The 17480-nt window shown below is 39.4% G+C and overlaps 1 protein-coding gene and 1 pseudogene across 3 annotated transcripts in view; both read left to right on the forward strand.

The window, feature by feature from the left end:
- Positions 1-17480, forward strand: part of LOC149253542 (diacylglycerol kinase 7-like) — a 410992-nt gene that overhangs the window by 218484 nt on the left and 175028 nt on the right. For all 3 annotated transcript variants that reach the window (XR_016267102.1, XM_089459953.1, XM_089459952.1), the window contains exon 7: positions 16735-16817. Coding sequence is in view for 2 of the 3 variants with exons in the window: in XM_089459953.1 (XP_089316079.1) it covers positions 16735-16817 (83 nt within the window). In the remaining variant the exon portion in view is untranslated. The remainder of the gene's footprint in view (positions 1-16734; positions 16818-17480) is intronic.
- Positions 4711-10709, forward strand: LOC149253543 (uncharacterized protein At4g28440 pseudogene; annotated as a pseudogene).

A 17480-nucleotide genomic window follows, 5' to 3' on the forward strand; every position in this document is an offset into this window, starting at 1 on the left:
ACAAATGAGATCTCGGTGTCATGGTAGCAATGGGATCTTAGGGATATTACAGCGAGGAGATCTCGGTGCCATGACAGTGATGAGGTCTCAGTGCATACACAGTGATGATGTCTCTATGCAAACACAGTGACATTGATCTTGGATGACTTGATGGAGGAAGCCTACAGTCTAGGGTATAAAGGTATTGGTTGTCTCATCTTGAATCTATTGAAGGAAGAATTTTGACCGGGTTTTCCCCAAAGAGTGGGGTTTTTCCCTGGTAGCGTGCCTACATCTTGTGTCCTATTCTATTTGTTGCTTGGCATTAGTCTTGATGATAAGAAAAGATAAATTGAAAGAACACATAATAATAACAAAAACAACACAAGATAATGTCATAATAAGAGAAATCATTTAACTGCCACCTCTTTGGATTTTCTCAACAATTAGACTCTTCTTGGGCTTTTGTATCATGTAAAGAAATTTATTTTTGAGTCAAAAAATAATTTTACCCCTCCTCACCAAGTCGGCCTAGTTGGAGGCAATTTGACCCTATGGAAGTAGTATAAATAGAGGCAGTTCGACTCATTTGGAAACACACACTCAAAGGTTTGATTTGCAAGAGAAAGAGGACGAAAAAGAGTGAATTACAGGAGAAGCAGACTTAATCCAAGGAGAAAAGAAAATCGAAGACTGCGTGTCCTTCTCTTTTGTTCTGCAACACCTGCCTCTATAAATGCACCGACTCCTTTAGGCCACTGAACTCAGTTACCCAATCTGACCTCTAGGTGATCATAAGTCCATCTATAACCAACACGTAGGGTCTTCACGCTCACTAGCTGCTCCTTCGTCCTTCAAGGCAACAACACTTTGCGACTTCTGCCCACTGCTGCTGCTCCACTGCTGCTGCTACGCTGCTCTAAAGAAGACTAACATAGGGCAAGAGGGCTGCCACTTATCATCATCTAATGTCGCTTCTCCAACAATGAACACGGGCTATCAAACTGCTCCTTTGGCTGGCCAAATCATGAGCTACAACAACTGCCACTCCTAGTAGCCCTTAGAGTCCATCCTAAGGTCTGCACTTAGGGCTCCAACTTGGGCACTTTCACGCTGCCCTCCAACAATCCTCAAATGCCCAATAACATACAAACAACTGTGCTACCTAGGACCTCATCCTCCTAGCATCAATTCAACTCTAATACATCAATACATACCTTAAAAGTTAAATCTCCTTTGTTCTGGGTGTGCTTCTCTGCTACAGGTTTTGGTGACCTGGTTAGGGCTAAGAACCAGCACCTTAGCCCTCTTCCACTGCTCCAAAACACCTCGAACAGCTGCGGCCAGCCTCCAAGCAAGGTCTGCGGTATATATACTGCTGTTCTGGGCTAAAACCAGCCCTGACTCAGACTTGTGGCTCCTCCTTTTGCTAAGGTATGGAGCTCAGCCCTCCTACAACTCCTAATATAGGCCTGTGGCTCCATGTTTAGTGACCTTTCCACACAAAACAACCCTCAAACAATGCCCAGAATTACCCTTAACCACAACGGCTGCCCTTTGCTCCTATTCGCCCCGCTGAAAGGGACAGAAAAGACCTCAAACAGTCCTCTTCCCAAACTCGACCTTCCTCCTTGAGCTGCTGCTCAAATCAGATTGATGTATTGCTATGAAAGATGCTCATTGGATGTGAGAAAATGACCTCACACATCTTCTATTTATACAAATTGATGTGGCTTCAGGTGGTGTGCTCCAACTTGTCTTGTGACACACAAAATAACCAGGCAGACCTGACTTTTGTGTCACAAAAACCCACCAGCAACTTCAAAAATTATTATTTCAAGTTAGACAACTCGGATTCCGATGATTTTCATTGCCTTTGGTTGCTCTTGAAGTCTTCTATCATCTCCATCACTTACATGTCAAATACTCCTCACAGATTCACACCCACACGCTTGGGTGCAAAGTCCACATATTGGGTTCCAAACCCACAAAGTGCTTTTGTGGCACTCCAACCTCCAAAGCCCGAACCCTAAGGCTTGGAGTACCTCCCAAGCTACAAATCTCAACATGGGTGGCCAGTGTGATCATGGACGTGAATTAAGCGTTTTTCGGGGTTGAAAGTGACTTTAAGCAAAACTCCGAAATTTAAGGGGATTTTGAGATATTCCTAAAGGTGTATCTTGTAGAAAACCTTTGGCTCTGTAGCCCACCCCGGTTACAATTTGTTTTGCGTAGAAAGTTTAATGCCCACATCCCATCATCCATGGTTAATTGCTGATATCTAAACTTGCATACAAATCACAATTAAAACACCAAAAAGCTACCACTACTCTTTCACTTTCACTTTGAGCTAATAAGAAATTTCACAAGCATGCACAATAAAATTTGGATGCTTATTTTTGGTCATGATGACCCTGGAAAAACCCCGAAGGGAAAACCAGTTTGAAAAGGATTTTTATTTTCTTTTATCTGAAAGAATTTACAGCATTAAATACAAACTCAGAGGTACTTATCTCACTCCCTTGGAGTTCAGGCCTGCTCCTAGAATCTCATGCCACAGATCTGGAAATTCATGCTATTGCTCAGCACTTCAGCACCTTGAATTTTGTGCCACTTTCATCAGACTCTGCCCTCGATTTCAGTGCTGTCAAATTAACACAGTCGTCAAAACTCATGCTCAGTCCTGCAATTCCTCCTTGAATTGTGTGCCAGACAAACTTGAAATTTTTGCCTAAAATTTCGTGTCAACAGACCTGCATTAAATGTGCTGACACTGCCTAGAAAACTGTGATGTCAGACCTGACTTCTGTGTCTCATAATGTGTACTATCAGACTTGATTTTTCCTCAAATTTTTGGCCTATTAGACCACCTTTTCTGGCTGGAAGTTCACCCTGGAAACTCTGCCCTTCCCTCGGGCTGCATGCCACTATCTCAGCGTTGACACTCAGGACTGAGTGTGGTATTCTCCTTGTTGCAATTCGACCTCTACCTCAGCAAATGCTATCTCAGCTTGTCATTATGACTTCTCGTCTTCTCCTCTTCACTTCTCCAACTCTACACTTGAAGAATGAATGTCCTCTTTGCCTTTTTGCTCCTTTTTAGTCTCATAATGATGAGAAGTCGTATCTCTAGAATCAAGGGCTGTGATTAGATCCCAGCTGTCCTTGATCTAATCTTCCATTGACCCCCTCTTATGTACCCCCCTTCATTAATCAGCCCCTCTAGTCACTTTAATAACTTTTTGTACCATGCACCTTTTTCTCATAAAGTCTCTTTAAAAACATAAAATAAAATGTACTTTTAAAACCTCATAAAGTAACTAAAAAATCACATGACTCTAATAAGCACATAAAGTCACACTATAAAGGTAGGTTCACTTTGTGTTCTTAGGCTTAGGCAAAGAACACTAGGAAACACCTCCATGGTACCTTTTTTCAACATATCTTACAGTGGAGCGTGTTAAAAATCGTAACTAGGTTCGGTCTTCATAATGACATGTAATTGTGCTTTATGTAAGAGATGTAAAGAAGAAGAAAAATAACGTTATTGTAATGCTTGCATCATGGGTTTCATAAGCAAGAGATTTTATTTTTAGTTAAGGCTCCCATTGAGGGCCCTTAGGGATATTGTCATCTAGTCATAAAAATCTAAAAGAGTCATTGTCATGTAATGAAGGCATGTTACACATTGTAAAGAGTCATACTTGTAACGACCCATTTATAAAAGTTAAGAAATAATAAAAATAAATAACTAATATAAAATTTTAAACTTTATATTTAAAATAATATTAATAAACTTCATATTTAAAATATAGATGTAAATCAAACCTTATATTAAAAATACAAATCAAACTTTATAAATTTAAAATTTAAATACCAAAATGAATTATCTTAAACTTAATACAATTTAAAGGCAAAACCAAATAAAGTGAAAGATTCATAATAAACTCAGGGATTAGCTTCTGGTCTGAGGGACGTGGACAGGAGCGTGGCATCAGGGAGGGAGGCGGTGGTTGCATGCAGGAGGGCGGCCACCGCCAAGCCCGTGGTTAAAACTGGAAATATGAACCGAGTACGGGGAGGAAAAACGGAGTTTGAAACCAGAGGAGGAATTCAGTAGTGAGAGAGCTCTGCCATTGGAAGAGCTTTAATCCGTCTGAGGTTCTGGGCACGGGGGACAGTGAGCTTCTGTTGGGAAGCTTACTGGATTGAGCAGCCAGGCTCTGTTCAGTCTGGCTGGGTGGAAATTGGTCTTCCGGTAATTGGATTAGAGTAGCCGCAGCATCATCACCAGAGCAGGCAGCACGCAGCAGTTCAGGTAGGTACTCTAAATATTTTACGGTTCCTGTATTTCAGCTTTATTTATTTGGTTATTACACATGGTATCAGAGCTGTCGTTCAAACCCTTCGGGACCTCACAGGCCCTAAGGTCGTGTAAATTTGGTGGTTAAATTCTGCTGCGTAAAAACTTTTAAGAAATTATCGGTTACATTTCTGCGGTTTGAATCTAAAACCCCATGTTTACAAGCACTGTGTGTTATGAGAAAAGGGAAATCGGTTCAGCTTCCTGAGGGCGAAACGTTTCTTCGACACAGAAATGTTGGAAATCATCTGCTTAAATCGCTGCCGTCTTTTCCCGGACCTTGTTTCCACACCATCCGATCACGCATTCTTTAGTGTTTTGTGTTGAGGAGTGAGAGAGATAATGTCGTCTCCCAATTCCAATCCTAATTCGAATTTGAGGAAGCCGTGTTTACCAAGATTGATCAGCTTCGACCGGGAACTTCCGGCCACAATTTGATAGTGAAGGTAACAAGTGCCAAGATTGTGCTTCAGAAGGGCCGTCCTGACAGCCAAGTACGTCAAATGCGGATCGCTGAATGTGTGATTGGCGACGACACAGGCATCGTTATTTTCACGGCCAAAAACGATCAAGTGGATCTTATGAAGGAAGGGTCTACAGTCATCTTGCGCAATGCTAAGAGCGACATGTTTAAAGGTTCAATGCGACTTTCTGTTGATAAATGGGGTAGGATTGAGACTCGACCGATGTTGCTGGTTTCGTATTCATGGCTAAGTGCATCTAGACGCAGCGCAACCTCAGGAGGAGTCCCAACCAGGGATCTAGCGAAGACTGAGTTATTTCTTTTAAAATTACCTTTCAATCTGCTTCTGTTACAAAGTTTCTTCAGAAGAGAAAATGGACCTCAGAATCACGCAAGTGAGGGTAGAAAACCATCAGACTATGCTAGGGCGCATAGAGGAGAGAACGTTAACGAGCAAAATCAAAATTTAAAGAAAAGAGGCGCGTGTATGTAACACTGTATGTCCAACTCCTATTCCTCAAACATTACAATTTATGACGTATAATATGCCAAATAATTTAGAATCGATTGATGGTCATAGCCCTGTTATTTGAATATTGTCATTAAAAATCGTTTGAAAACTCTTCAACTTTTATTTTAGTAAGCAGAGGCAAATCGTTGGAAAGAATTGAGTTATATATTGTGAATTTTGAGTCTTAAATATCTGATGCTTCCGATCAGTTAGACGAAATACCTGAGATTCAACAGATCCTCTGTTTCTCGGGGTTCGATTTTACACGAAATAATGTTAATTACAAAGTTTTATTGTAATGTGGAATTAGTATTTATAAAGCCTTTTAAAAGATATTTTAAAATTCATGGAGAAAGAAAATATATGAGTTCTATAGGATAAAATGGCAAGCAGATTCAAGGAAAATTATTTAGCAGTCACAAACAGATTTAGGGCACTGAGGCTCTATTCATAGGCAGAGAATCTGCCTATGAATCTGTTGCTGACATAATGTTAGGGTGTCAACATGGTACAACAACAATCTGCAGCTATTACAATTGCAAAAGCACATAAATTGCAGAAGAAAAGCAGAGTCTGAGAGATACAAGTGCAGAATTGCTGCAGAGAAGAGTCTCAATTAGTGCGAAGACCTGTCACACATTGTCACACATGCAGAAGACATAGTTGGGCAGAGGAGAAATGCACCAGAACAGGTATATCTGTCGCACACACATAGAATTATTACAAGCATAGTAATGTTCTCAAAGAGATGTTCTTGTTCCATCAATTTACATCCATCTTGCATGATTTGATTCTTATATGTCAACGGAATACTATAAGTGTAAAGGTTTGGGGCATAGTATTACTCCTAAAGAGATGTCCCCATTCCATAAATTTACATTACTTCCATTTTGCATGATTTGTTTCTTATATGTCAATGGAACACTGTAAGTGTAGAATTTCTATTCTCCAATATTCCTGTTATCTTGCACTATATATATGTATGCCACATGGGCATTCGGGATGCTAAATCCAACCTTCAGGTAATTTTTGTACTAAGGATGTTGGCTGATTTTGTTGACCTTTTACTTTAGGGATATGTTTATTCTTCTTTTATTTTTGTTTTCTTCCTTCAAGATAGGCGTTTGCAGGGAATCCTTTATGCACTTAAAATTTATATACTATTTGTTACCATACTCAGCTATCCATTGACTATTTGTAGCATTGTGGATATTGATACGATTCTTTGTTCTATTTCCTTTTTATTTTGTTAATGTGAAGGTGGGGTGGTTAATTAAGATTTGCATGGCACTAAATGAGATTGCAATGTCGTCTGTTATCTATTGCTTCGTTTGAAAGGTGTGCTTTGATTATTTATATAGTCATTTTGCTAGGCTTGTTAAACCCATGCTTACGTTATATTACTATATTAAATAATGCAGTATTTCAAATTCATCTTAGATTCTGATGAACGTCAAGCTGAATGCTTCATATTTGGGTTAAATCCTCGCATTAGGGCCTTGGTAAGCATGTGGAAACCGTCATCAGTAGCCGAGGCGGTTGAATGTGGTCGTTATGCAGAAGAGCACCTTGGAATCAAAAAAGAGATAGGGCTAGCAGAACCTTTACAATCAGGATTTCCTGGAAAGACTCCTCGAAACTTTATCAACGGAGGTAGCTCAAGGCCACCTTACGATAACAGGTCTACCTCGAGAAATATAGTAACAAGAGCTCCCATGGCAGTAAACACTATAGCCTTGGAATCATCAAACGCTAGGTCATGGTCATCTCGAGGGACTGCCAGCAGAGGAAGAAATTCGAGAGAAATCAACATGAGAGGACGAAGCTCGTTCTCTAGAAATTCACGTCCTAAGTCAAGAGGATCAATGCCGCTAAATTGTTGGGGATGTGGGGGACCGCATTTTCAACGGGATTGCCCTGAAGCTTCGTCGAATATGTCGCTTAGGACTGGAGAGGGACCAATATCAAACAATCAAGATAATCATAGAATTCATGCAGTAATCAGCAACGACCAAGCAGCTCATCAACCCACTATAGCGGGATCTTCAGGTACGGAACAAGGGAATCGTAACGGTCGAACCATTACGTATACTGGGACGTAGGGTTTGATAGCTGAGGAACCGTCTGGTGGACCAAGTTAGGGTCCAATGGGACAAGTATAGTTTTGGATCAGCGACTTGGGAAAATACAGAGGACATATGTCAAAGATACCCTAATCTATGTCAATTTTGAAGAACTTTAAACTATGTTTAGTATATATTTACTTCACTACAATCAGAGACTCAGAAACTTTTTTAATGATTATGGATAAACGTGAAATTTTGTGGCATAATACATGTTTAATTCCTGCTGGTACATGGATACCAAAACAATATATATGGTTCATTTTACTAAATTATAGTTGTCGAAGTAAAGTTAAGACAGTTGAATGATGTTACTTCTGATAGAAATTAAGATATTATAGATCTGATTTATTTATACATGTCAATATGATCAATGGGATAGAAATCAGGAAGTGAATACATTCTAGATGAAAGTCAAAAGACATGCATGGAATATGGAAAAATATGTTGTACTGTAGTATCATAAATGAATTAATAAGGGAATAATATGTGAGTTATTTTGAATATGCTGATGCACATTTTACGGATGCATGGATAAGTGTATGATTGCAGGTAATAGACAGTTACCGGGATGACCACGTGATGACAGAACCTCAGAACAATTAAAGCTCCAAGTGATTCTATGATAGGGTGTTAGCCCTAAGTTCTATTGGGAGGGGTGGAGGTGTTGCCCACCGTTTATCCTCCGAACCCTGGAGTCATGGGAGGACTGTGTGAATCACGCTCCCCTAGACGTGTGATGATGACTGCCAGATGCCTACTGGGAATCAGGTTGGTATAACCGACGCTGTCACCTTAGAGTTTATGAATGGCCGAGTCAGTAAAACTGACGCCATGGCATACTCCAGTAGAGGACGGATAGGATGGGAGCGGAAGAGATTAGAAAGGATAGGTTGATTTTAGAATAGCTTGGGAACCTGGATGGAGCACGATATGTCCATTAAATCGTAAACCTAAAATTCTAATTTTGTTTTAGTCTCTTGATATTAAAATAAAATTTTAAAGCTAAGAAAGGGGTACTAATTACCATCATAAGTAATCAGATAAAATAAAACTCTAACTTCGGGACGAAGTTTTCTGAAGGGGGAGTGTATGTAACGACCCATTTATAAAAGTTAAGAAATAATAAAAATAAATAACTAATATAAAATTTTAAACTTTATATTTAAAATAATATTAATAAACTTCATATTTAAAATATAGATGTAAATCGAACCTTATATTAAAAATACAAATCAAACTTTATAAATTTAAAATTTAAATACCAAAATGAATTATCTTAAACTTAATACGATTTAAAGGCAAAACCAAATAAAGTGAAAGATTCATAATAAACTCAGGGATTAGCTTCTGGTCTGAGGGACGTGGACAGGAGCGTGGCATCAGGGAGGGAGGCGGTGGTTGCATGCAGGAGGGCGGCCACTGCCAAGCCCGTGGTTAAAACCGGAAATATGAACAGAGTACGGGGAGGAAAAACGGAGTCTGAAACCAGAGGAGGAATTCAGCAGTGAGAGAGCTCTGCCATTGGAAGAGCTTTAATCCGTCTGAGGTTCTGGGCACGGGGGACAGTGAGCTTCTATTGGGAAGCTTACTGGATTGAGCAGCCAGGCTCTGCTCAGTCTGGCTGGGTGGAAATTGGTCTTCCGGTAATTGGATTAGAGTAGCCGCAACATCATCATTAGAGCAGGCAGCATGCAGCAGTTCAGGTAGGTACTCTAAATATTTTACGGTTCTTGTATTTCAGTTTTATTTATTTGGTTATTACAATACTTGTCTTTTTAAGTAACCCTCCAAGACCTTGTCACTAGCCCTCACACAAGTCGGCCTACAACGAAGGAATAATTCTAGAAGATGAAGTCGGCCTACTCTAAAGATCATGTTGGCCTAAAGACCATGAACCAACGATTATATATACCCATGCTCAGCCTCATTTGGAGACAAGCAATTCGGTGAAGCAAGTCCAAGAACAAGTGGCAAAATCATACTAAGAAAGAGCCTCTAGATCAACGAAGGAGGAAGAGAAGATAGCGAAGGAAAGGGCCATCATTGGAGGACTGTTTTTGGGCCAGATTACCCTCACACGTGCGAGAAATTGCAGGTCTGAAGTTGTCAAGAGGAGGTCGAAGGATTCCTATCATATTGGGGTGATCTTGTTTGGGTGGAAGATTTCGCTAAAAGAAGCCGAGTAGAAGTGTACCAAGTCTCTCTCTTAAAGGAGAATATTCAAGGAGCGAAAGTCATCTAGGGTTTCTGTTGTAGGGTTGTAGACCTACAAGAAGAGGCCGAGAATCTGAAGGAAGCCTAGGAGAAGAAGAGGAAGAGCAACATTGAAGAGGAGGATAGTGACTTGGTCTTGGGAGGACTCTAGTGTCAAGGGTCTTTGTCATGGTCTCAGTACTCGTCAATTGAAGGTTCTATAAGAAGAATTTCGTTTGGGTTTTCCTCTCAAAGAGTGAGAGGTTTTGGGTTTGGCTGACAAGCCTATATACTGTGTCTCTTGTCTCTTTATTGTTCATGATTTGGTAATTTTCTTGATGAAAAGAACACAATATTAACTCAAGAAGAGAAGATCGTAATCAAAGAGTAAAAGTCTATCACAAGAAATTATCATAAGTAGAGAAATCGCCTAACTATTGATGCCCTAGATTTCTCAACATGGTATCAAAGTTAAGGCGTTAAAGTCAAGGAGGGTCATCTAATCAAGGAGACACACAAAGATCGAGTTTCAAGAAAGTGATCAAAGTGAGACAAAGAATACCAAGCGAGAGATCAAGATCTTCATCATACCGATACCCCAGATCGAAGAAATCTACTTTAGCAAGAGTCTTGGAATCATCATCAAGCTGGAAGCAAAAAGAAAGACTAAAAACCCTAGAAGCATTTTTGAGATCATCACTCATCAATCATCTAAGGAGTGGAAGCTTTTCAAAGACTAAGGAAGGCTAGATCGAAGAACATTGTCATCATCTTCAAAAGGGTTTTTAAAGCAAGCTCTCTCTCATCAAAGAATCTTTCAAGGAGTAGTCTTCTACTATCTATATCACTATCAAGATTAAGAAGGAAGCAAGTGGAGAAAGCATCATCTACTCAAGTAAGTATATGACTTCATCTGAATCTATCAAAATGTCTTTTTGCAAGGAAAGCAATAAATTAGTTGTAGCTTCAAATTTTCTTGCATGGAAGAAAAATACCAACCTAAACCTTATTGAGAATGAAGTCATGGATCACATCAAGGGGTCAATAACTCAACCTCCTAAAGAAGCTGCTTAAATTCATGAAAGGGGAAGTGAGGGCCCAAAGGATTCTCATAGAATCCATCAAAGACTCTCTCATTCCAAACGTATCAAAATTAGACACTTCAAAAGAAATATATGACAAATTGGTAGAGTTGTTTTCCGTAAGTACTGCAGGAGAAGTTATCTCTCTTTGGCAAGAATTATACAAATTGAAGATCTCAAAGGAAGAGGGAATAGCCTCGTATTTTGTGAGGATTTCAGAAATAAGAAATCAACTTCAAGATCTGGGTGAAATAATGTCTAACAAAGAAATGACCGCTATAGTATTAAATGCACTACCGGAGGAATGCGACAACTTCACCTCAAGTATTTATGGGAAGAAAGAAGCCACCCCTTTCCAGGATGTATGGTCATTGTGCAAGATCAAAGAAACTAGACTTAAGGCAAAAACTAATGTAGGATCAAATAAGCAAAATCAAGCATATGCTACTATGACAAAAAGAAAGGGGAAGTTTGGTAAATTTGGTCCTCAAAAGAAAAAGAAGTACATGGCTAAGGTTCAGTGCTATGGATGTCAAGAATATGGGCACTATAAAAGAGATTGTCCTAAACTTAAAAGGGACAATAACAAGAGAAATAAGGAAGAAGCCCATATTACTGAAGGAATGGAAGAACCTAAGACAAATAAGCCTAAGAAGGAGGAAGTGAAAGATCTCTAATATGACTGAGATAATCTCCTTCACTAAAAGGTACTCTTCTGTTATGTAAACTATAGATAGGGAGCATTGTAAAGAGAATAGGATGCATCATATTAGAAGTTGGCATCATGACAGAAGCATTAGAAGAGCTTGTGACATGTCACATAGGCAACGTGAAGGATGTCTGGAACAAAATCTATGACAATCAACTATGTAGGATATAACTCTTGGAAACCTCATTGAAAGCTCAAGTGATACTTATGGAAAAAGGAAGAAGTCATCTAGGACAAGGTTCATCATACATTTGTCAAAGGTAACATCTGCAGGATATGCAAGATCCTCAAGATTCTCTGATAGAATCTTGGGAACGAAATGGGTGACAAAAGAAAGGAAGAGATCATGGAATATGTAGCAATGGTAAAGGCAGTCAACATCCGAAAGACCAAGAAGATTTGACTATGTTATCTCTTAGAAAGATATGAAGACTCTGATGGAAGTCTAGAAAAGATGGATACCCTTAACAATACATATCTTTAGGAGATGTGTCAACACGTACGCTGGATGCTGAAGCCTACAGGAAGATGTCGCAATGAAAGACCATCACGTAGGTAATTATGATTTAAGTGTTCATTTCTTATTTGTGAACTAATATCTGGATGAGCTTATGCAAGGCCGTGAAAAGGAAGAATTGTGGATGTCTTCCCCGAGAACCATGAAGAAGGTTGTAAGATCCTTCTGAAGAGGTTAATATGAAGAAGGCAGAGTGACATGAAGCAAGGCTAGATGAAGACTAATGGATCACTTTCTGATGAAAGGAATGATGACATGACTGACTCATGGAAGAAAGTGATGGATGGTCTATACGCTATGAAGAAGTTCCAAAAGATGAAAACTCTGTGACAAAGAAGAAATTCATGACATCGAAGGAAGGAGTTTTTCAAGCAGCTGGTTGTCCCATCATCTCCACTTGAGGAGCTACTGTAGGTCCCTAATTAAGAGGGAGCCTAGAAACAAGTTTCTTACTTAGGAGAAACTTGGAAATTCCTAAGCCAAGAGGGAGCTTAGGTACATTCCTTCTGTAGGGATGAATACATTCCTTTATTGGAATAGATATGTCCTCCCTAATTAAGAGGGAGAGATAGACAAATCATTCTGGTCTTCACTTGGGAAGACAAAATGGAGGATTGGGTAATCATTTGGCATCCGATGCTATTTGAGGATAAGATAAGGTATCCAAGATAAGAGTAGTCGTAGAGGACCGATATTTTTTGAGGACTGGGCATACAAGATGAGAATAGTCTTGATGGAACACACCCTAAGAACCTAGGTGGGGTATGTTCCGAGAGAGACAATGACGAGAGTGTCTATAAAGCATTTGTCTCACCAGCATTGAGCTCAGATCTTGTGGAGAGATAGAGTTGTTAGTCAAGGCCTTGCTATGTAACAATGTTGGTTGATATGATGCTAAACAAATGGGTTACCAATCCGATTCTTCTTATGAGAAATTCTTCAGATTGAGAGTGACCAAGTACCATTATGAATACCTCCCTAGTTAAGAGGGAGTGTTGAAAAGTGTAGCTAGGTTCGGTCTTCATAATGACATGTAATTGTGATTTTATGTAAGACATGCAAAGAAGAAGAAAAATAAAATTATTGTAATGCTTGCATCATGGGTTTCATGAGCAAGATATTTTATTTTTAGTTAAGGCTCCCATTGAGAGCCCTTAGGGATATTGTCATCTAGTCATATAACAGTATAAAAGAGTCATTGTCATGTAATGAAGGCATGTTACACATTGTAAAGAGTCATACTTGTCTTTTTAAGTAACCCTCCAAGACCTTGTCGCTAGCCCTCACACAAGTTGGTCTACAATGAAGGAATAATTCTAGAAGATGAAGTCGGCCTACTCTAATGATCATGAACCAACAACTATGTATACCCATGCTCGGCCTCATTTGGAGACAAGCAATTTGGTGAAGGAAGTCCAAGAAGAAGTGCAAAAATCATACTAAGAAAGAGCCTCTAGATGAACAAAGGAGGAAGAGAAGACAATGAAGGAAAGGGCCATCATTGGAGGACTATTTTTGAGCCAGATTACCCTTACACATGCGAGAAATTGCAGGTCCGAAGTTGTCAAGAGGAGGTCGATGGATTGCTGTCACATTGGGGTGATCTTGTTTGGGTGGAAGACTTCGCTAGAAGAAGTCGAGTAGAAGTGTACCAAGTCTCTCTCTTAAAAGAGAATATTCAAGGAGCGAAAGTCATCTAGTGCTTCTATTGTAGGGTTGCAGACCTACAAGAAGAGGCCGAGAATCTCAAGGAAGCCAATGAGAAGAAGAGGAAGAGCAACATTGAAGAGGAGGATAGTGACTTGGTCTTGGGAGGACTCTAGTGTCAGGGGTCTTTGTCATGGTCTCGGTACTCGTCAATTGAAGGTTCTACAAGAAGAATTTCGTTTGGGTTTTCTTCTCAAAGAGTGAAAGGTTTTGGCCTTGGCTGACAAGCCTATACACTGTGTCTCTTGTCTCTTTATTGTTCATGATTTGGTAATTGTCTTGATGAAAAGAACACAATAATAACTCAAGAAGAGAAGATCGTAATCAAAGAGTAAAAAGTCTATCACAAGCAATTATCATAAGTATATAAGATAAGATAAGATAATAAGATAATTTTATTAATGTCCAACAAATGACCATAATAGATCAATGGGATTGTCGGTTACAATGATTACATCATGCCAAGCCGGTGGACCAAATGGTCCCCTTTAACATTTCTTTTAAAAAGCAGAAAATACATCTATAATCTAAGTAAATGTAAATGTAGAAGCTAGAAGCTCTCGGCTTCGAAACAAAGCACTGCGATGAAGCAGAGAAGGAGAAGAAGAAGAAGGAAAAATGGGGGAAGGAGTCTCCTGCCTAGTTCCTACTCCTAACATCCGAGGTCGAGAGAAGAAAACTGAGAGAAGCTTGTCAAAGTCTGCTGTCCTGTGGGCATACTGGGTTGTCGCTGTTGTCTTCTAGAGGTTCTAGGGCGCCTCCTAAGGGTGGATCCAATCCTGGAGCGCTGGTGCAGTCTAGTGGGTCAGCCCCCCGGGGATCGCATTGATCTGGTCTCAGTGTCTGTGGGTCGGTCAATGGTTCTTTTGGTGCCCCACACTGATGGTAGCGCCCTAAAGAAGTCCGTGATCTTCTGCGTGGTGTCCGATCTGGTGGGGGGCTGAAGAGAACGGGCCCGAAGTCTGAAGGCTTCCTGGAGATAAAGTGCAAGGCATCTCTGATCAACATATCTGAGGAAGCTGGTCAAAGTCTGAGAAGACCTGAAGAGACAATGGAAACGACCTCGAATCTCATAGTAAGCAGGCCATCCGAAGATGAAGTTTGTCTATGTCTCTATCTCCTGTAAGTGACAGAGCTGGCAAATCCTATCTGCCCTATCGATGTGGTGATCTGTCTCCATCCGGAGTCTGTGGGACCCAACTCTGAGCTGCCCAAGGGGGATTCTAAGGGCATGCATCCAATGTTGGAACGTGTACTGGGGTTTGATGATGAGCCTATCCCTGATCTCCAGGCAATGCTCCGCATAGAAGGCCATTTTTGGACGCAGCCCATTGGGAGGATTGGTCCATGTAGTTTGAATGTATCGTCTGTAAATATCCTCCTTAATGATTTTATTCAGCTCTTGTTGATTGGGGAGGAGGTGGCTTGGAGCATTCAGGGAGTACTGAAGAGGAGGGAGATGGTCAATCTGGATTCCTGAAGCCTCCAGAAGCTTTGTCACACCAGTGTACCAACATTTGGATCGGCCTATCTGCATATGGGCGATGTTCTCCGAGGAGCAATATGCTAAATATGGGTATCTGTCACGACCCTTCCTCGTGTCTGCCAGAGAAATCACCTGACTATCGATGCCCTAGATTTCTCAATAGAGCGTACGTAGGTTTCTCTACACTCATTATATTTGAACAGCCTTTATATCAGTCCATAAACTCAAAGTTATATTGCTATTGTTGCTTATAGCAGAGGACTGTACCATTTTCTGAGTGTTGTATAAATTATATGTTGCTGGTCTGAAGTGTTTCTTGAGAATTTACTTGTACTATGTGCATTTATTTAAATAAATTCAAGAAAATTCACCTACAACAAATGGCATGGAAACTGTTTGACAATATGACACAGTGACATACTCAAGAAAACTTGTGGAAAATTTTTTGATATTCCAAGGGAGTATCTTACATGCTCATGATGAAGAGTTGTTACATAATATATTATTCTATTCATAGACCATATTATAAATTGATATATTTAATAGAGCAATATACTGGATTAGGTACATTACAAGTCATTCATCCTTAAGGTGCTTTGTTCTTAATACTGTAATAAGAATGGTTGTTGGAGTTCAACTTCCACCGTGACTCAAAAAGAGATCATATTTTTCATATGGCACACAAAAGATATATTTTCATGAAAATTTCCAATTTGAAGATGTAAACAATGATCAAAGAGACAGCATGCTGATCCAGGTAAAGTAAATGAGGAAAACCGTAAGAGGCACAATGTCCTAGCTCAACATCACCATCATCACTGACAATACATGTAGAAGTTGAGGAGGGAGAGGTATTCCTACCTTTGTTTATTATTGTTAAGTGATTGATGTGCATCCTAATGATGTGCCCCAGAGAGTGCTTGGAGTTTTGCTGATGAACTATTTCTCCTGAGTCCCAACATCAAAGTTTAAGGGGAAGAACATCTGATAGACATATGGCTGCTTGAGTGGACTTAGTGGGTAGTCGTTTGGATGGTGTTAGTTTGAGATGGTAGAGGATAAGTTTGATGATACATAGTGATGAAATGAGGCACTGATGTTCCTTCGTATACATCAAATTAAATGTTTATGACCCTAGAGGTTGAGTTAAACCTCTCAACAATGCTTGCATTCAATGTTGTTGACAAATACAATATGTAATCTGTATTCACTACTTAAGTGGGTACCACATGTGCTTCCACATTTATTGTTTATTTGGTTTATTAGGTGTTAGAACAGTTTTGTTGGTGCGAGATGAGCAATTATAGGGCTACATGACATGCCCCCTTTAATGAGATTCATTGATTTCAATTGCTATGAAACTGCTTTGATTATGTTGACTTATGTGTAAGAATGTCAAATGCCCAGAGTTGTTGTTGCTCTATACTTTTTTGGTTATTATTGAAGACTTTTGGTATTATGTTTTATGTAATATCTATAAATTAATGCTTGTTGATAGGAAGCCAAATATTTGATAAACTTTCATAGGATTGCCATTTTTCTAAATGCCATTTTGATAAAATGCTGGCATCTTCTTGAATGTAATTTATATGTTGTAGGCATGGATGCTCAAGTTGCATATGGATTTCATCATCTACGTAATAAGAGACCATATCTTGCTCGGGGACCGGTTTCAAATAAAGTATGTTTAATAGTCTTCAATTATCTTCCAGTAATTTAGTTTGTTAGATAATATAAGATACAATCATTTTATTAATGTCTAACGAGTGACCACAAGTTGGTCAATGGGAGTCAAAATTATAGCCAATGTGGATACACAATGGGATGGGAATCTTTTGTGTTGTAGGCTTTCAACAAGTATAGTCTTTCTTTTCTTTACTATCGTTAAGTGCCTTGTATTGTCTTGACTATGATAAATAATTTCAAGCCTTTTGCTGAAAATTTCTTGTTGAGACAGCCAATCAGAAGGATTAGTTGATGACAACTATTGAGGCAGAAAAGTGGATATTGTAAAATTTTGTATTTGTAACTCTATTCTAGTAGACATTTGTTATCTCACTTGACACTTATACCTAACACTTTGCTTGATCCCCCCTGATTCCCCCTAATCTCATGCAACACTTCATCTAACAATTTTGTATGCTTATGCATATTTTACTGGCAATAGAGAGTGTACAGTGGATGCCGTCTCATCTTGCATGCCTGCATTTTTACGAGTCTTTTTTTGTTGCCTTGAACAAACATTATTAGTATCAAGTCATTATTTAGAGAGTAAAATTCATTGGCTTGCAAGAAAAACTATTCATCCATTCAAAACCATGCAAGGGAGATTGTTTTCTTTAAA

Source organism: Pinus tabuliformis, chromosome 7 (genome assembly GCF_031772625.1).
Source record: "Pinus tabuliformis cultivar Carrire ecotype Pingquan chromosome 7, CPIR1, whole genome shotgun sequence".
Classification (NCBI taxonomy): Eukaryota; Viridiplantae; Streptophyta; class Pinopsida; order Pinales; family Pinaceae; genus Pinus; species Pinus tabuliformis.